The sequence below is a fragment of the Vulpes vulpes genome, chromosome 8 (genome assembly GCF_048418805.1).
Source record: "Vulpes vulpes isolate BD-2025 chromosome 8, VulVul3, whole genome shotgun sequence".
Classification (NCBI taxonomy): Eukaryota; Metazoa; Chordata; class Mammalia; order Carnivora; family Canidae; genus Vulpes; species Vulpes vulpes.
Genome location: NC_132787.1, coordinates 6,656,653 through 6,676,980, shown reverse-complemented (window position 1 = coordinate 6,676,980; position 20,328 = coordinate 6,656,653). Strand labels below are relative to the sequence as shown.

The following is a 20,328-nucleotide window of genomic DNA, read 5'->3' as shown; positions in this document are numbered from 1 at the left end:
AGTGCCCAAGAGCCAAGAATGCTTAGCATTCTGCTTTGCTTGAGAGAGATTCACACAGTAAAGAACTGTCTTTTCCATATTAGTAACAGTTTTCCTACTGAGAAAGATTGTTCTATTAACAATGCTCCTCTCCTCAGACCTTAATGTGTAAATAAACCAGCTGGAGACTTTTTTTTCTTTTTTAAAAAAATGTTTTAATTTCCGCATAGCTAATATATAATGTTACATTGGTTTCAGGTGCACAACATAGCGATCCAACTTTTCTGTAGGTTATGCTATGCTCACCATAAATGTAGCTATTGTCTGACACACTATACCCCCCCCATGCTGTGTGCCTTTTACTTCTGTGACTTACTCCATAACTGGAAGCCTGTTATCTCCCACTGTCCTTCATCTATTTTGTTCTACCTCCTTCCCCACAACCATCAGTTTGTTCTCTGTATTTACAGATCTAATCATGCTATTTGTTTTTTAGATTCCATATATTAGTGAAATCATGAGATATTTGTCTTTCACAGTCTTAATTCACTCAGCATAATACTCTCTGAGTCTACGCCATACTGTCATAAATGGCAAGATCTCATCCTTCTTTATGGCTGCATAATATTCTACTGCTTATATGTATATTACATCTTTCTTATTCATTCACCTATCAATGGACGTTTAGGCAGCTTCCGTGTTTTGGCTATTGCAAATAATGCTGCAATAAACATAGGGGTGCATACATTTTTTTTTTTATTTAGTGTTTTCATTTTTCTTGGGTAAATACCCAGTAGGAGAATTATTGGAATATGTGATATTTCTATTTGCCAGCTGGAAAATTTTAAAACTGTAGATTCTGATTCAGTAGGTCTGGGGTGAAACCTGAGGTTCTGCATTTCTAACAACCTCCCAGGGGATGCTGTTGCTGGTGGTCCTTTATAGCACAGGGAAATCTAGCACCTCTGTATACTTATGTATTTCCTCCCACTTAATGCTCAGCAACTTTAAGACACTAGTTTAAAAGAACACTAACCTGTGTTTCAGTAATTGTACTATGCACAAGAATAATAAAAAGTTTTCTAAAAGATACTGTTCTCAAAAGACTCATACATAGCCTAGTTCTTGTCTTTAATATATCAAACAAAATTGAAAACACTAAAAAAAAAAATTAAAAAAAAAAATTTGAAAACACTAGAAATATTGATCCTAAAGAGTTTATATATGTTTATCCTTTTGAGTGTGGCATTTAAATTATATCAGATGAAAATTTAAGCCAAAGTAATTCATTAACTAAGGGAAGAAAATTATTCCTAACCTGATGGTCAGAAAATGAAAGGTGGTCCTCTGGAAAACTTGTCTGTGCCAGGAGATGGGTTTTGAATATGGAGTTGTGGTTCACTAAAGTTACTTCTCCAGCATCCATCCTCATCCTATCAGCAATATCATCTGGGGAAAGAATCCAAATTAATTCAAGTCATATAATTCCTCAATAACTACTTTCCTATGAACAAATCATTTCACCTAATAAAAATGACTCCCAAAGAACATCTCTATATTCAAATACAACCCTTCTTTTATAACCATTGGTCAGAAATCTCAAAATGTCATGGTCAAAAAAGAGGCCCATGTGCAGAAATTGGCTCCTTTGGAATTTACCACCTACCAAAAAGTTCAAAACTTGTGCAAGTATAGAAAAAGATGAACTCAGGATGCCTGGGTGGTTCAGTGGTTGAGCGTCTACCTTTGACTCAGGTCATGATCCCGGGGTCCTGGGATCGAGTCTCGCATCAGCTCCCTGGGGGGAGCCTGCTTCTCACTCTGTCTCTCTCTGTGTGTCTCTCATGAATAAATAAAATCTTAAAAAAAAAAAAAATCCGAACTCAAAGTTTTAAAAATTTTCCCTAAAGAAACTCTGCATGTTTATGTTTTAACTGTAGAAAAAAAAATTAACTATTAGAAAAAGAGAGAAAGAAATCTCACCATTTAGAAACAATCACTGTTAACAATTATTTATTTCCTTTGTCTAACTCAAAAGGGTGCTTTAAAAATTAATCCACCTGAACTTTTTTTGTGTGTGCAAAAAGTATCATTTATTCATATGGCTCTTAACAGGTATCAGCTCAATTACTATAATGCTACGGCAGAGCCTTACTTTATAACCACCTTTGAAATCTTTGTTAATACGAAGAACTAGAACAGAAACAAATGAGAGGACAGAACTCAGTGACTTACACTGACATCAACAATTAGAGTAAAAGGGAAACAAATGATCAAGGCAGAGAGAAGATAGACTAAGAAAAAGGAAGAAACAGAAAGAAGAGAGAAGACTAATGTGACTTTAAAAGAAGCACATGGAATTATAAGAAAGAACTGTATAAATTGTTCAATCTATTTCTGATTGGTGACTAGTCCTGACCTTGTATTGGTCCCCTTTATAGAGATAAAGAATCATGATGACTGGAAGATGTTGTAATCACAATTCTCAATGCTACTAGCTAGATGAAATTTACCTTCATCAAATTGTTTATCATACAAAAGTTGGTATGACATAGTATGAAAGAACAAGGACTCTGGAACCAGACTGCCTGAGTTTAAAATCTGTTTACTGCCTCTGCCAGTATAGTTGTTTCTTAACCTCAGCTTCCTTGATGATATTAGGCACCCATGTAAGGCAGTTGTAAAAAAAACTAATTGAATTAATATATTTTAAGTACTCAGAACTTGGCCTGGCACATAGTAAATGTTTGCTAGTATGCATCTGGCTTTTTCAATACAATGAATGAGAAAATGTTTCCAAATGATGCTATAAACAATGTCTCAACCTAAAGAAAATTGTCTCATGTTACGTTGTTACATAATTAGATTGAGACCTCCTTTAAGATCATTATTAAGCACAAAAAAGCAAATACGGAAAATGTTAAAAAAAAAAAAAAAACCAACCCACAAACATTCTTTCGATTCAACTTAACTAATCAGAGCAACTAAAAAGATTGAATTACTACTTCATAGTCAGACTTACCCATGTCAGGTCTTTTCACATCACTGACGTTAGCAAAGATACAAAGTCCTATGAAAGAAGACAGAAAACAGAAATGTTACATACTGAAACACCTCCTTCATATAATTATAGAACAGGAAGTCACTCCCAAGTGACATTTGTGTTCTTTGTAGAGAAAACTATAAGGTGGTAAGGAGAGATGACTTGATGGGAAGAGAATAGAAACTAAAACTAGAGGAGGCGATTCCAAACATTTCTGAACCCTGAGTTATATTAAACAGCAATTATGGACTACTCCCAGAATCACAGACTATTACATCAAGGAGTTGGGAGTGCCAACCCTTTGGAGATTAATTTGCATATGCTCATAAAGTTAGTCAGGGACTGCACTGAAATTACAACCTAGAAATTCTTTGCAACCCACTGCTGTATTAAACACATGCTAAACCATTTTATAAATAAGTAATAGATCTTAGGGTGATCCCATTAGACTTCTCTTCCATATGTTTTGGTCAGCGGCCAAACATAAAGCTACTGATATTCTGAGAACAATCAAGGAATACTTCTCAGTTGTACTTTTTCTCCCATCATTAATCAAACTGTTACAAACCAAAGTCTTTTTGCCTACATGAAATTATTTTTTCCTCTGATGTACCTAATCCGCCCCCGCCCCCAAAAGCAATCTAAAAACCTAACTACTTGGAACTCGGATAATAAACATACCATCGGCACATAAGCTTCTTGGCACATCTAAGAGGAAACTAGGGATGGTAATACTCACACTTACTATAATCATAATCTTATATTTTTAAGAAGATTGAGCACTTCAACTTTAGTTTATCATCAACTTTATCAATACCTGTATCAGTATCAGGGCTTCAATCCACTAATGAGACCAGATAATGATAATAGGTATTCCTTATGAGCGCAATAACACACAAAGAAAGCCGGCTTGAGCTTTTCTTGGCATAGCTACAGACTAAGCAGAGTAATCATCTGATTACGAGCCTCATTGGGGAGGAGTCCCAAATAACTTAAGCCTTATATTTAGGCTTCGAGTATGTTTCCAAATGCTCAACTTAACAAAAGGCTTCTATTTGGAAATTCTCCAGGTTTTTTTTCCCCCTTCTTCCATTTTAAATGAAGAATTCCCTGGGTTCCACATTAAGGGAAAAAAATCCCATCAACCAGTAAACTAGCAGTGACTTTTTCTCATTTCACCCCCTTAGGCTATTTCATACGTGTCCCCACTAGCCTTTATTCTTGATTCAAGGAGAATGCCAATTTAAAAGTGTGGTGCCTAGTAGAACAGTACCATGTTACTTCCTTTGTATTGTTAAGATAGACGTAGAGGGAAGGAAGCAAGAAATTAAAGAATTTTAGAGACTATGTCCAGACAAGTTAAGTGATTTGCCTGAAATCACATAGATGGGGGCAAAGGAAGATAAAAATCCAGGGCACCCTAACTCCCAAGCAAATGTGTTTTCAACAAACACCACAAAACTTAGTATCCTTTAACAGATCTTCATCAAGGATTCATACACTTTGGCAAAATGAAAGTAATTCTCTGGGGGATGGTCCTGGGGGATTCCACGCTGTTTAACGATTTTAATAATTAAAAGACTCACATTTACATTTTAATACAAAGACACCCAGCTTCTTCCATGTGCTTATGTTACTTTCTTTTTGCCACTTGCATTTACATTAGAAGTAGAGATATTTTGCTCCAAGACTCAACATGAAATGCTGGATCTGGAAACTCTGATGCCACCAAATTCCCACGAGCCTAAGAATGTTTCCATCTTAAGAAAAGTATCCTAATAACGGTTCCTGGTTTGCACTGGTCATTAATTTACTGAAAGAATATAAGCGGTTACAGGTATTCAGGTGAGGTCAAGTTAATAGCTGAACACAAAATATTAGGAAATCTGAGAGAGAGAGAGAGAGAGAGAAAAAAAAAAAAAAAAGATGGCCAAGTCCTGACAGTATCAGAATGTAACAGGTATAGCAAAACATGTATAATCTTACAGGCGAAGAAGTGGTTATAAAAGAGAATGTTTACAGTTACGATGGCTAGTTACTAGAAAGTATACAGACTGAGGAGAGGCAATTGGCTTTATCCAGGACCCAATGTGGTTAGAATAATTTATGATACCAGAAGGGTGTGGAAGTGATCTCAACTCTGTGTGTATGATACAGCTTGCAGCATATCATCGTGTGTCTGGGTCTCTCCTATTTGTGTCTATAATCTCTCCCACTTAGACAAACGCCTTAACACTCAAGCCCCTTAAAACACTAAGCTTTCCACCTCTCCAGGACACGGGCATTCCGTGTGCGCCAGTTACACGCGAGGCACTAGGCACACGAAGATGAGTCAAGAACCGGTCCCTGCTGCTGCTGCTGCTGCTGCTGCAAACACTCACTGTGTCCTGGGGGGAGGGGGAAAGGGGGAAACCGGATCCATCAACAGATCACTCCTAGCAAGAAAAGTAAAGCTGGTGCAGCTGGCAGGAGGCGTGGGAGTCCCGTGAAGGAGAGGAAGAGACTTTTCAAAGCAGCAGTCAGAGGGTTACATCACCTTAGCCCGAAGTGGGAGAACCTGTTTTTTAATCCATTCTGCTCCCTCCAGATTTAACTCCGCTGACGGGTGACATAGAAGACCATGTTTGCAGGCGGGATAATCAATGGGAATTGGGCAAAAAAAAAAAAAAAAACAAAAAAAACAAAAAAAACTTCCCAAGATTAAAAAAAAAAAAAAAAGGGAAATGAGGCTTCCAAAATGGGACTGGGGAGGGGAGGCGGGGGTGGGGAGAGAAGGGATCTCTAAGTTGGAAGATCTCTAAGTTGGAAGGGACCGTGCTGAAGAGAGATGCTCGAGGCTTCGCGGGGACTGTAATTTCAAAGGCAGGGGGACCTGTCTTTCAGCAGGAGCGCTCAGCACAGTCATCCCTGCACAGGACGAAGATTTAGGAGCCGATGGGATCCTGCTGCACCCGCGCCATCCAATTAGAACAAAGGCCCTCAGCCAAATAGGTGGGCAGCCTGGGGAAAGAAGGCTCCATGATAAACTTCACCGGCATCCCCACCCCCACCCCCACCCAAGTGTGCCCAGCGTGGGATGAAATGGCCTTAATAATAAAGGCTGACTCCAAAGTGATAAAGGAGCTTAAGTCCTTGCACACAAGATAGGGAAAATACTGCAGAGGCACCGATAAACAGAAATCACCAGGCTCAAGACAAGCCGGGCACCTGTCCAGGAGGGATCGCGCTAGGGGTTCACCGAGACGGAGAGACGGTTCGGGGGGAATTACCCGGAGGCGATGAGCCAGGTAAGCGGACCGCGGCGGGCGCCGGGGTTCTCATAGCCCGGGCGGGGGCGTCCGGCCGTGTCTGTGCGGTGGCGACACTAAGCGGTCACCCCACCCCGGGGGAGGACGCCGCAGAGTAAGAGAGTTGGAGGAATGTTTACGCGAGACGCAGAAGTAGTCGAGAGAAGGGCCACCGAGGTCTCGAGGGAGGCGGGAGGGGAAGCAGGTGTCCGGGAGAGCGGAGCTTCCCGCCGCGCAGCGCCCCCCCCCCCCCCCCGCCGCGACTCGAGCCCCGGCCCGGGCGGGGGCGCCCCCGGATCCCCGCCGGCCTTCCTCCCCCGCACAGCGCCCCGGGATGCGGGGCCCGAGGTCACGGCGCTGAGGAGGGCGGGAGCGGGGAGTCGGGCCTCTCCCCGGCCCAGGAGAAAGGCGCCTTGAGGGAACGGCCCCGGGAAGCCGACTTAACGGCCGCCCGCCGGATCGCGGCCGGTGGAGCGCGGGGGGGAGGGGAGGGGGTCCCAGGGGGCGGGGCGGAGGAAAGAGCGCCGGCCCCACAGCCCTCCCCGCTTCCGCCCGGCCCAGCCCAGCCCGCTGGGCCCGGCCCGGCGCTGCCTCCCGGCCCAGGCTCCCTCCATCCTCACCCCTCCCCCAGCTTCCCGCCGCCACTCACCGAACCGGAACCGGCTGCTATGCGAAGGGGTTTCCGGCCGGGCGCGGAACGCAAAACCCGGGAACCGCCGCGAACCGGAACAGCCTCCACAGCACCGGAAGAGCCGCCCGGTGGCTGCAGCTGCGGCGGCGGCGGAGGGGGCGGGGGAGGGGAAGGGGGAGGAGGGGGCGGGAGGTCAAAGAGCAGAGTTGAGGACCCGGGGAACGCCTGCGCAGTGCGGCCAGGCCCGAGCAGCGCCCGAGGCTGAGGGCAGAATTCCCCTGTTCCCCTTTCAGTTTGGGGGTTTTTCTCCTTCGCGTTCCCGTTCTCGGGGTTACTGTTAGTGCAGCCGTCGTCCTTCGCTGTTTTCTGTTCCCTCGAGCCCCTGGCGCGCCGTCTTCTGGTTCCGCTGGGCGATTTTCGCTTTCGCTCTGGTTTCCATGGCAGCTTTGCGCCGTGGCCCGCCCGCGGTCGGCGGGAGCGTGCGGCCCCCCGGACGGACGCAGACCTGAGAGCCGGAGCGGGCGCTGCATCGGGTTTCACGGAGACTCACGCAACGGTGGTGCTTACAGTGGCTGTGGGAAGCGCGCGAGGCGAACCGTTTCGGGGAGGGGCACGTCCTCTCCCACAGTCGCGAAGGGCCTGGCAAATGTGGGACGACGAGACAAGTTTCCTAACTTGCAGTCCTGTACGCTTTTACGTCACGTTGTGCTCGAATGGCCATTGGGAAAAAGGAAAAAGGGGGGGAAAAAAAGGCAGCATTTTTTTTTTTTAGGATTAGCTTAGGTCAGGCTCCGGAAACATGGAGAACTTGGCACGACTCTGAGAGAGTTTGAAACCTGGGCAGAGGTGTGAGGGAAGCTACTGGGGGGGAGGGGGGGTCCGCCGGAGACACAGGTGTCGGTCACCCTGTGAAGGACTGAATGGCCCAGGTGGTAGCCCTCTGGCTGAGGTGGCTGAGGTGACTGACGTGTAGTCCGTGAAATTTTATTTATGTATTTATTCATGAGAGTCACAGAGAGAGAGAGAGAAAGGCAGAGACGCAGGCAGAGGGAGAAGCAGGGTCCCCACGGGGAGCCCGACGTGGGCCTCGATCCCGGGTCTCCAAGGTCACGCCCTTGGCTGAAGGCGGCGCTAATCCGCTGAGCCACCCGGGCTGCCCCCGCCCCCAGCCCTGCTTTTAAAAAGGAAATAATGGGGAGAAATATGTTGGTTCATTCAGACTTTTTTACCAAGTCCTTCAGCTTGGCCTCTTGACCCTAGAATCTAGGAGTCTTGGAGAAATGCTTTTAAAAAAAAAAAAAATTTTTTTTTAATTCATTTATTCGAGAGAGGCAGAGACACAGGCAAAGGGAGACTCGATCCCAGGTCTCCAGGGTCGCAGTCTGGGCCGAATGGAGGTGCTAAACCGCTGGGCCACTGGGGCATCCCAGAGAAACGCTTATGAAACCTCCCAGGTCTGAGCGCAGTCTTAGAGCAGGGGAGCCTCGGGAGGGGGGGGGTCCCCACCTTTTACCTAGATGCTCACTGAATCCAGGAGCTCTTGCCCTGTCAAATGCATAAAAGTATATTATTTGTACCACTTCCTGTGCTGATATTTTATGTGGTCATGTCCCAAGGCCTTCAGGACTGGGCAATACCTGGCCCATGACCGTTTTGTCCCAACTCCATCGTTCCACAGATCTGTTCATATGGATTAAACTGCATCTCTATTTCTAGGAGAAATACAGCCATGCGTAAAGAGGAATTTCATCTGAAATTTTTCATGTGTGTGATTCAGTCTCGCGGGTTAGTCAGGACTCCTCAGAGCACAGGTACCATGGTCTCCTGATCACACTCCAAGGACAGATGGGTTCTCTTGCAGGGAGTTTCAAGGCAAGATGAGACACTTACTGGTCTAAATGTAGGTGTTAGGGGCCAACTGACTTTATCCGTTCCATCTCCACTGTAGTAAAATATTTACCTCTGAGTCGTGTCTCTTCCTCATACGAGTATCAGGCGAGATTTTGGTCTGATGTGTGGGAGTAGGCCCAGGCAGGTTAGAAGGATGGCCCTGGGAGTTGAGGAAGAACAGGATTTATAGCATGTGAGCGGGTAGTTGACTTCTCTGTCTTTTGTGGGCCCGTCTGTTAAGAGTCCTTGTTACAACTGTAATCGACACTCTAAGACCTATAACCTAGTGTCCCAAGGAAAATGGCTTTCTATTCCACCACATGCTCAGAGTAGCTAGTTACACGTTCTGCTTTTCTCTCATTTATGTCAAAGGAATAGAACCTTTTTTAAGGTAAGATAGTTATTGAGAGGGGTCATCGCTTCTCTAATTTTTCAATGGATTATGGGGGGAAAAGGCCCTGGACAGCTGAGAGTTACAGAGGAAATGAAAGAGAATAAGTAAGACTCTCTTCCCTGAGTCCCACCTTGAGGGTGACCTAGAGATATTGCTTCTCAGCTGGGGAAGCTTCAACTTCCAGCATGCTCATACAAAAGCCACCACCTGAGACAGACGACTTGAAGCCTCTACATGCTGTGGATGATCCAACCACCATGGAAGGCATACCTATTTTGAAAAATGGTGAGGCATGTGGTTAAACAAGGGGGTGGGGAAAGGTGGAAAATGAAGTTTATGCATACATTATAAATTAGGATACAACTACCAAATTTGAAATATGAATTAAAACACAGAGGAGAAAATTTGTGCGTGGGGGGGGTGAGGGAGACAGAGAGAGAGTAGGAGATCATCTGGGAAACTATAGAAAGAGGGACTGCTTTCTATGAAAAACAGCTCGATTTAATCAGTAGCCATTCAGTTGGCTTCTCATGCCTATAAGGCACTAATCTAGTTTATCCTATTACCAGCAAACTTGATGTATAAAAATATGAAACTCAAAAAATGGATTACACAAAGGAGTTATACTATAAAGTGATTCCAAATATTGTAAAATATACTCACCTTAGGAATCCATTTAATAACAAATTTCTCCTGTATGTTTCAAATAGTGTTTAACTTGTAAACAATTTGTATGGAACGTTGGAAACATCTCCCCGTTTCCTCTCAACTGAAAAACATCTGTGTTGGAGTCCGTTCATTGCAAACATTTCTTGAGTTCCCACTGTTGTGCCCAATAACATGCTAGAAATGATAGAGACATTGTAAAAATTACATTAAAGAACATAACCTTGTCATTTTCCTAATAGTTGCCAGTTTGAAAATGTCTTACTGAGTCCCAACTGCTCATATTTGAGGAAGAAATTCAAGTCGAAAGTGGTCTTCCTCAAGATGCGAACCAATTCATTGGTGTCATCAGTCTCAGTACCTGTGAAATTTATAGCAATCCTTATTCAATCATTTTTTCAAGCAGTTACTATTCAGTCATCGCACTTCAATAGCAGTACATCTCCTCTACGATAGTACATGACAAGATGAGCTAGACACTTTCCCTTTCCCCCAGGGGCCTGTGATCAGAAGGTGATAACATAACACGGGGGTGATAGCTTTCGTTCAAAATGTTGAATTTCAAAAGAGGATGCCATGGAGAGGTAGGAAAGGGAGGGAGCAGCTGACCACCCCTTAGGCAGAGTTCACTCTGGCAGGGCACCATCGCAAAGTCCTAAGCTTCGTGATGCACAAACTATAGCTTAATTTAGTCTCATTTTAGTGAACCTAGAGTTAATCATGCTCACAAGAAAATGGTTTATACACAAGAATACCAACTTAGTAAGACATTGGAGCAATATATATCTGTATATGACAATTGTGTGTGGTCGGTGTCCTTTTAATCACACTTGCTTTGCCCATCCATAAATAGCTGCTAGGTACAAGAAATAAGCCCAGCTTGTGCCCCTGTCCCACAGTTCCTTGAATTTGAATAGATTATTTCTTACTTGCCCTATCTTCCCTGCTTTTCCCATTCTCGTGTTGCTCTATACCTAATACTCACCTCAGAACTCCTTAGCTCTGATCTATTTGGTGCCTCTTCTGTGGTTTGAATTCAACAGTATCCCACAAACAAAATTCTGATGTTAACTTCTGCCTTTAAACACTGAGGACTCAGGTAGGAGTTACAGTGAACCCTTCCAGCTTTCCCACTAGAGGTGGAGAATCAAATATCTTCCCAATTAGTCCCATTGGGACCTCTGTTCCTCCTTTTCTGCCTTTCTCCCTGCCTGCCTCCCTTCTTTCCTGTCTTCCCTCTTCCCTTCCTCCTTTTCTTTCTTCCTCTACCTCCCTCCCTCCTGACTCCTTCCAAGAAAAGTGGTGAGCACATACTGTGTCAGGCACTGTAGTTGGCACTAGGAGTAGAGCAGCAAACAAGTAACATTGCTTACTGTCATCAACTTTATAGCCCTGTGGGAGTAAGATGGCAATCAGATCATCACACACAGATCATTAGAATGATGCTAGTAGAGTGAAAATAATATCACATAATCAGAGTATAAAAACAGGGTAAGTAAGCAGACGTGAAAAGTTGGAAAAACCATTTCTAAGGAAGACCTGAAAAAGGAGTATGTATCAGCCAGGAAAAGGGGAAAGAAGAGCTTTTTGGGAAAAGGGACAGTAGGATCTGAATTGAGAAAGAGTTTGGGGACGCCTAGGTGGCTCAGCAATTGAGCACCTGCCTTTGGCTCAGAGTGTGATCCCCGAGTCCCGGGATCGAGTCCTATACCTGGCTCCCTGCAGGGAGCCTGCTCTTGCTCAGCTTGTGTCTCTACCTCTCTCTCTCTGTCTTTCATGAATAAATAAATAAAATCTTTAAAAAAGAGAGAGAGAAGGAGTTTGGCTCATTGGAGGAGCAGAGAAGGCCAGTACAACTTGGGTGAGAGAAGAGTAGCTGGGGAGTGAACTATAAAGATAGAGTAAGAGCCAAATCATGCTGTGCCTTCTAGGTCTTACCATTCCTGAGCTGTGAGAACTCACTGAAGAGTGACAGGATCTGGCTCCTGGGTTGAGGATGACTTGGCAAGAGAGGTTATGTGCTCTGACGGGATTGGAAAATGCCACTGCCTGGCTCCTCTCCACCCAGAGCATGAGTGAGAAAGTCATGCCATCAAACAGCATGGTTGGCAGGGTGAGCCCAGAGCTACCGACACCACAGTACCCCAAACCCCTAGCCTGTGTCCTTCTGCTGCTATCAGCCTGAAGAATCCATAGGCAGTCCACATGAGGCTGTGTGTGGACAAGCTGACCTCTAATCCTGATGGAAAATGGAACACATTTTATTTCTAATTTCACACTTGGTGGAGAAGCAGCTGCTGTTACTATCTTCTCAGACTCCCTGTCCCTTAGAATAGACCAGCTCTGCTTGTACTGTGATGAGGCAGGCCCCACAGTGTGTGCATTTGTGTATGTTTCTGGCCTATGGAGGATCAGTTCCCAACCCAAGGAAGCCATTTGGTCCTGGCCTGGGACACAGCAAAGGAGTGTGTCACCTAAGCCCCTAACCTTTGCGGTTAGAATTCCAGGAGAGCCCAGAGCGTGAGACAATGACATCCAGCACAAAGGCTCAGGGACAGCAATAGCTCTGTGGGTCAGGCTCTGATCCAGCGGATCCAACCTCCTGCTAGGCCCAGAGCTTCTCCTCTGTACACACCTCTCTTAACCACTAATGGACAACTGGCCTTGGCAATCCAGGAATCCTGAGATGACTACTAATCATGCTGCAAATGAGGGAGTGCACCAAGATAGTAGTGTTACACCCATCTGCCCCCTGTGTTACCACTTCTCCCTGGAAGCATAAGACCTTACTACCATATTTCATACTTCATTTGAGCGATCTGTTACTAGCATTGCCCGGTTCCAAGGACCATTCTGTTCCTTTGACAGTAGGACTGTCAAAACCGCTCATATCCTGGTTTATGCAGACCAGGATGCAATGTTTCTCCAACACTGTGAATGCAACTGATACATGGAGGTGATTGCTCCCCATAGCCCAGGTTTCTTCCAAGCCAATGTACTTGTTTTCTGCATCAGAAACAAGATTCGCCATATACAGATGCCATGTTATAAGTGACCCAAGACCTATTCTATTGTTGAAGGAAAATCAATGGGAGTTCTGCCTCTGTAAAGATTGTCTTAATCTCAACCTAGTTGCCATTCAACATTGATCTGATCCCAACCTTTCAGGACTAGCTCCAGAGAATTTGATGGACCTGAAACTCTCAGGGCTCTTCAAATGTCAACTGAATTGGGAAGATCATTGAGTAAGAAAATAGACTTTCAGGTGCTCTTCTTTCAGTCAAATATGCAAGGATACCAGTAAACTTCCGGAACACTTTTTTCATCTTCCATTGATATTAATCTCTATTAAGAGATAATCTTATGCATCCCCTTTGGCCACCCTACTCTGTGTTGGTCCCCTGTCAAATTGCCTCTCAGTCAATCCAGGGAAATGTATTTTTTTATTCTTATTTTTTAAAGATTTTATTTATTCATGAGAGACAGAGAGAGGCAGAGACACAGACAGAGGAGGAGCAGGCTCCATGCAGGAAGCCCGATGTGGGACTCGTTCCCGGGATTCCAGGATCACGCGCTGGGCCAAAGACAGGCACCTTCTAAATACTTGTCTGTACTCTGAAGATCAATATAGAGAATATATCTTTTATTGTTTGGTACCAGGGTATGACATATAAGGTGAGATATTATTTGGCTTTTCTCTGTGCATATTGGCTTCTCCTGACATGCTGAAAACAGGAAGACCATCACCAGATAGTACAAGATAGAAGAAATAGTGGATTTTTAAAAAAGATTTTATTTATTAATGAGAGACACGGAGAGGGAGAGAGAGAAGGAGAGAGAAAGAGAGAGAGAGAGAGGGGCAGAGACACAGACAGAGGGAGAAGCAGCTCCATGCAGGGAGACCGACGTAGGACTCGATCCCAGGTCTCCAGGATCAGGCCCTGGGCTGAAGGTGGCGCTAAACCACTGAGCCACCCGGGCTGCCCAAAATAGTGGATTTTTTTTTTAATAAATTTTTATTGGTGTTCAATTTACCAACATACAGAAAAACACCCAGTGCTCATCCCGTCAAGTGTCCCCCTCAGTGCCCGTCACCCATTCCCCCCCACCCCCCGCCCTCCTCCCCTTCCACCACCCCTAGTTCGTTTCCCAGAGTTAGGAGTCTTTATGTTCTGTCTCCCTTCCTGATATTTCCCACACATTTCTTCTCCCTTCCCTTATATTCCCTTTCACTATTATTTATATTCCCCAAATGAGTGAGAACATACACTGTTTGTCCTCCGATTGACTTAGTGAAATAAGTCAAAATAGTGGATTTTAACCACATGGCCTTCTCAGTCCAGCTGACCTTCTTTTGGGTTCAGTCACAAGAAATTGGTACATTATAATTGTTAATTGGGGTACTGGTTTCTTCAATTATATCCCAGGTCCAGTGAAATAACTAAACCCTTGTTAGTCCCTCTAGATTTTTTTTTTTAAGATTTTATTTATTCATGAGAGAGAGAGAGGCAGAGACACAAGCAGAGGGAGAAGCAGGCTCCATGGAGGGAGCCTGATGTGGGACTCGATCCCAGGTCTCCAAGATCAGGCCCTGGGCTGCAGTAGCGCTAAACCACTGAGCCACCAGGGCTGCCCAGTCCCTCTAGATTTTAAACTCCATGAGAGTTTATTATAACTCAGTACCTGGTACAGTGACTGGCACATAATGAGTCCTCAATAAATATTTATTGAATGTAAGAATTAATAATGAATAGAGATTTCCTAAGATTCTTATAAAGAAGACATTTATGGCTTTTCTTAACATGATGTTTTTCTTCTATCAGCTGTCTCTATTTTGTGTTGGTTTTTACTAGTTTAATTCTCAGAAAATAACATCTTCAAGTTTGGAGATAGTACTAAGATGACATAAGCACGGCCTAAGTACTTCTGAGAAAATTCTTCTTTTCTGGGACTCTCACTCACAACTGACCTGAAGGTTTCCAAACAGCCTTTTGAGATATTTCCTTGATTTCTGCTTATATAGTTTTCCAGGAACTCCAGATGACTGATCCCTGGACACAAAAAGGAATCTAAAGGATCAAGTGTCTTTGAATAAGGCTGTGAGTAACAGTGACATTTCCTTGCTTTCACCTAATTAAGGTAGACTGATTAATGCAATAATTCATTAAGAACACTTTCAACGAATATTTAAGAGTTGGCTTTGAGCCACATGCAGAAGAGTGAAACTGGACCATTTCCTTATACCATACACAAAAAATAGACTCAAAATGGATGAAAGACCTAAATGTGAGACAGGAATCCATCAAAATCCTAAAGGAGAACACAGGCAGCAAACCTCTGTGATCTCGGCCAAAACTACTTCTTGCTAGACAAGTCTCCAAAGGTAAGGAAAACAAAGGTAAAAATGAACTATTTAGACTTCACCAAGATAAAAAGCTCTTGCATAGCAAAGGAAACAGTTCACAAAACCAAAAGAGAACCGACAGAATGGGAGAAGATATTTGCAAATGTCTTATCAGATAACGGGCTAGTATCCAAAATCTATAAACAACTTATCAAACTCAACACCCAAAAAATTAATAATCCAATCAAGAAATGGGCAGAAGACATGAACAGACATTTCTCCAAAGAAGACATACAAATGGCCAAAAGACACTGGAAAAATGCTCAACATCATTTAGCATCAGGGAAATATAAATCAAAACCATGATGAGATAACTACCTCACACCAGTGAGATTGGCTAAAATTAACAAGTCAGGAAATGACAGAAGTCGGCAAAGATGTGGAGAAAGGGAAACCCTTTTGCACTGTTGGTGGGAATGCAAGCTGGTGCAGCCACTCTGGAAAGTAGTATGGAGTTCCTCAAAAAGTTGAAAATAGAGCTACTCTATGGCCCACAATTGCACTACTAGGTATTTACCCAAAGGACACAAATGTTGTGATCCAAAGGGATACTTGCATCCCAATGTTTATAGTAGCAATGTCCACAATAGCCAAACTTATGGAAACAGATGTCCATTGACAGATAAATGGATAAAGAAGATTATACACACACACACACACACACACACACACACACACACAATGGAAACTACTCAACCCACAAAATTAAATCTTGCCATTTGCAAAATGTGGATGGAACTAGAGGGTATTATGCTAAGCAAAATAAGCCAATAATGGGATGCCTGGATGGCTCAGCCCTGCCTTCGGCCCAGGACGTGATCCCAGGGTCCCAGGATTTAGTCCCACATAGGGCTCCCTGCATGGAGCTTGCTTCTCTCTCTGTTTATGTCTCTGCCTCTCTGTGTCTGTCATGAATGAATAAATAAAATCTTAAAAAAAAAAGTCAATCAGAGAAAGACAATTATCATACGATCTCATTCATATGTGGAATTTAAGAAACAAAACAGGATCATAAAGAAATAAGATGAAATCAGAGAGGGAGACAAACCATAACAGACTCTTAATCATAGGAAACAAACTGAGGGTTGCTGGAGGGGAGGAGTATGGGGAATTAGTGTAACTGGGTGATGGACAGTAAGGAGGACACATCATGCAATGAGCACTGGGTATTATATAAGACTGATGGAGGATCCCTGGGTGGCTCAGGGGTTTAGCGCCTGCCTTCTGCCCAGGGCACAATCCTGGAGTCCCGGGATCGAGCCCCGCGTCGGGCTCCTGGCATGGAACCTGCTTCTCCCTCTGTCAATGTCTCTGCCTCTCTTTCTCTCTCTGTGTCTATCATGAACAAATAAATAAATAAATATTTAAAAAAATAAGACTGATGAATCACTGATCTCTACCTCTGAAACTAATAATACATTATGTGTTAATTAATTGAATTTAAATAAAAAATAATATCTGCTGCTGAAAAAAAAGAGTTGGTTTTGGGTAGGGGACCCTGGCTGGCTCAGCTGGTAGAGCATGTGACTCTTGATCTTGGGGTTGCAAATTGAGCCCCACATTGGGTGTAGAGATTACTTTAAAATCTTTTTAAAAAGTTGATATTGTGTAGAAGGGGGTAAAGAATAGATTGCCTCTCAAATTTCAACCTGTGTTGGAGTTAGAAACTCTAGAATGTTGTGGGAAGCTTTTCCAACTTTTCCTTTTCCAAAACTCTTTAACATCTTTATTGAGATATAATTCACATATAAAATTCACCCGTTTCAAGTGTATAATTTGGACTTTAGAGTTCCTCCTAAGTAGCTTACAAGTCCCCACTCCATCCTAGCAATGAGTAAGTGAAAAGACTGAAAAATTAACAATTCCTGGATCCACAAGAAAGGGCAAACTGCTAGCCCCAAAGTTGATGAGACAGACCAGCAAGTACCGGTTCCTCACGGCTTACTAGAGCAGAGACCCATGAATGGGAACATTCTTGGAACCAGTGATGCTGTAGGAAAACCTGAACTGTAATTAACAAGTTGCTGAAGGCTCAGCGTAGACCATTCTGAGAGTTAAAAAACGCAGGGGGTCCAGTCAAAGGGAGTCTACACAATATTGTGAGATTTCCTTTCAGGAGCTCAACCCGATTCTCACAGTAAATATCAAAGAACCCCCCCCCCCTAGGGCTTCCAAAACGGGGAGAAGAAAAGGAACTGTTTGGAATACAACAGAGCATTCCTTTCTTGTTAACAAGCTCCGCCTTCACAGGAAACTAATTAACCAGTGCCTAACTTACTGGGGTATTCTCAGAGCCTAACCCACTTGTGGGAGATAAATACCCAACTCCAGTCCACTCTAGCCTTTCTAGAACTACCTAGGGAGGAAAACCTGAGAAACTCTTGTCAAGTTCACAATCTAGGGGCAGAGATTGAAATCTAATCATTGGACTATAGATTGCTTCCTCTCCTCACCGCATCTTACCACCACATTACTGAAGGGCAATTTACAGTACTTCCTTTTACCCATTACCTCATGTCTGGCTATCAGGAAAAAATTACAAGGCATATAAAAAGACAAAAAATACAATTTGAAGAGACGGAGCAAGCATCAGAACCAAACATAGCAGGGCATTAGCAGACTAGGGATTTTAAACACCTATGAATAATGTGTTGAGGACTCTAATGAATAAAATAGCATGCGAAACAGAGGGGCAATGTAAGCAGACAGATGGAAATCCTAAAAAAGAGCAAAAAAGAAATGCCAGAGATAAAGAACAAACAATCACTGTAACAGATATGAAGAATGCCTTTGGTATTAATTAGTACACTGGACATTGCTGAGGAGAGACTCTGAACTACAGAATTTATCAATAAATTCTCAAAAACCAAAAAGAAAAGAAAATACTGAAGAAAACAGAATACCCAAGGACTCTGGGACATCTACAATAGATGTAATATACACAAATTAGGAATACCAAATGGAGGAAAGAAAGAGATAAAGGAACAGAAGAAATATTTGGAACAATAATGACTGAGAGTTTCTCCAAATTAGTGTCAGACATCAAACCACAGACTTAGGAAGCTCAGACATTTATGCTAAAAATAAAGACAAAACCCCCTACACCTAGACATATCATTTTCAAATTACAGCAAATCAAAGATAAAGTAGCAAAAGAAGCCAGGGGAAAAAACACCTTACCTATAGAAGAACAAAGATAAAAATTACATCCGACTTCTCCTCGGGAACCATGCAACCAAGAAGAACATGGAATGAAACATTTGAAATGTTAAGAGAAAATATCACCAACCTAAAATTCTGTACCCTGAAAAATTATCCTTTAAAAGTGAAGAAATAGACTTTCTCAGACAATTTGAGGAAATTTGTTGCCAGTAGACCTGCCTTGCAAGAAATGTTAAAGAAGCTCTTTAAAAAGAAGGAACATAACATGGGTCAGAAACTTGGACCTATGTAAAGAAAGGAAGAACATCAAAAAATGAAAACATGAAGATAAAGTAAAAACTTTTATTTTTCTTGTTTCTGGTTAATCTAGCAGATAATAAGTTGTTAAAAGTAATAATAGCAACAATATATTTATGTAAACTCATATACATATCATATCTATACAGCTTACTCTTGAACAATGTGAGGTAGTTAAGGGCACAGTTGAAAATCCATGTATAACTTTTGATTCCTCCCAAATTAAACTATTAATAGCTTACTGTTCCTGGAAATCTTATCAGTATCATAAACAGTTGATTGACAGATATTTTATATGTTATATGTATTATATGCTGTATCCTCACAATAAAGTAAGCTACAGAAAAGATAATACTATTAAGAAAATCATGAGGAAAATAAATACAATTACAGTACTGTAAAAAAAATCTCCATATAAGTGGACCTGCATAATTTAAACCAGTGTTGTTCAAGGGTCAGCTGTATATGTTTATGTATGTTTATAAGTGAGTGAAATGAATGACCACATTCTGGGCCATCAAATACACCTTAACTAAAAGAACAGAAATCCTACAATGTCTGCTCTCAGACCACAGTGGAATTAAACTAGAAATCAGTAACAGAAAGATAACTGGAAAACACCCAAATATGTAAGGATTTAACAACACATAAAACACACATAAATCAGAGAAGAAATCTTAAGGGAAATTTAAAAAACATTTTGAACTAAATGAAAATGAAAACACAACTTGGCAAAATTTGTTGGATGCAGTGGGAGCAGTACTTAAAGGGAAATTTATAGCATTGAATATATATCTATATATATCTATATATATATACACACACACACACACACACACATATGAAAAGAAGAAGGTCCAACATGAATAATCAGTTTCCAACTTGGGAAACCATAAGAAAAGAGCAAATTAAATCCAAAGTAAGCAGAAAAAAGAGATAATAAGAATTAGAACAGAGGGATCCCTGGGTGGCACAGCGGTTTGGCGCCTGCCTTTGGCCCCGGGCGCGATCCTGGAGACCCGGGATCGAATCCCACGTCGGGCTCCCGGTGCATTGAGCCTGTTTCTCCCTCTGCCTGTGTCTCTGCCTCTCTCTCTCTCTCTCTCTCTCTCTCTCTCTCTGTGACTATCATAAATAAATTTAAAAAATTAAAAAAAAGAATTAGAACAGAATTTGGGTACCTGGGTGGCTCAGTTAATTGAAGGTCTCTTTATTTCAGCTCAGGTCATGTTCTCAGGGTCATGAGGTTGAGCCCCAGGTGTGACTCTGTGCTGGATGTGGAGCCTGTGTAAGATTGTCTCTCTCCCTCTTCCTCTGCCCCCACTCCTCCAAGGGGAAAAAAAGAATTAGAGCAGAAATCAATAAATTTGGAAAAAAAAGAAAGCAATGAAACCACAAGCCAGATCTTTGAAAATATCAGTAAAACCTATAAGCCTTTAACTAGGCTAACTAAGGAAAAAAGAGTGAGGACGCAAATTCCTATCAGAAATAAAAGAGGGGACATCACTACAGATTCCAGAGAAAATAAAAGGATAATAAAATATTACTGTGAACAAATCTATGCCCACAAATTTA

The 20,328-nt window shown here is 42.7% G+C and overlaps 2 protein-coding genes across 7 annotated transcripts in view; one reads left to right on the top strand and one right to left on the bottom strand.

Moving 5' to 3' along the window:
* Positions 1-7,603, bottom strand: part of SENP1 (SUMO specific peptidase 1) — a 52,441-nt gene extending 44,838 nt beyond the window's left edge. The window contains exons 1-3 of one of the 4 annotated variants that reach the window (XM_072765433.1): positions 6,959-7,603; positions 3,002-3,049; positions 1,298-1,428 (exon numbers count right to left, since the gene is read on the bottom strand). In XM_072765433.1, the coding sequence (XP_072621534.1) occupies positions 1,298-1,428; positions 3,002-3,005 (135 nt within the window). In that variant the 5' untranslated portion in view covers positions 3,006-3,049; positions 6,959-7,603. Of the gene's footprint in view, positions 1-1,297; positions 1,429-3,001; positions 3,050-5,558; positions 5,615-5,894; positions 5,969-6,291; positions 6,592-6,958 lie in introns of those variants that run through there. The other 3 variants (XM_026000193.2, XM_072765434.1, XM_026000194.2) reach the window with 3 other exon arrangements.
* The window catches only part of PFKM (phosphofructokinase, muscle), a 43,465-nt gene continuing 29,043 nt past the window's right edge, over positions 5,907-20,328 (top strand). Inside the window, exons 1-3 of one of the 3 annotated variants that reach the window (XM_072765427.1) lie at positions 7,144-7,625; positions 8,657-8,751; positions 9,387-9,509. In XM_072765427.1, the coding sequence (XP_072621528.1) occupies positions 8,670-8,751; positions 9,387-9,509 (205 nt within the window). In that variant the 5' untranslated portion in view covers positions 7,144-7,625; positions 8,657-8,669. Of the gene's footprint in view, positions 6,310-7,143; positions 7,626-8,656; positions 8,752-9,386; positions 9,510-20,328 lie in introns of those variants that run through there. The other 2 variants (XM_072765432.1, XM_072765428.1) reach the window with 2 other exon arrangements.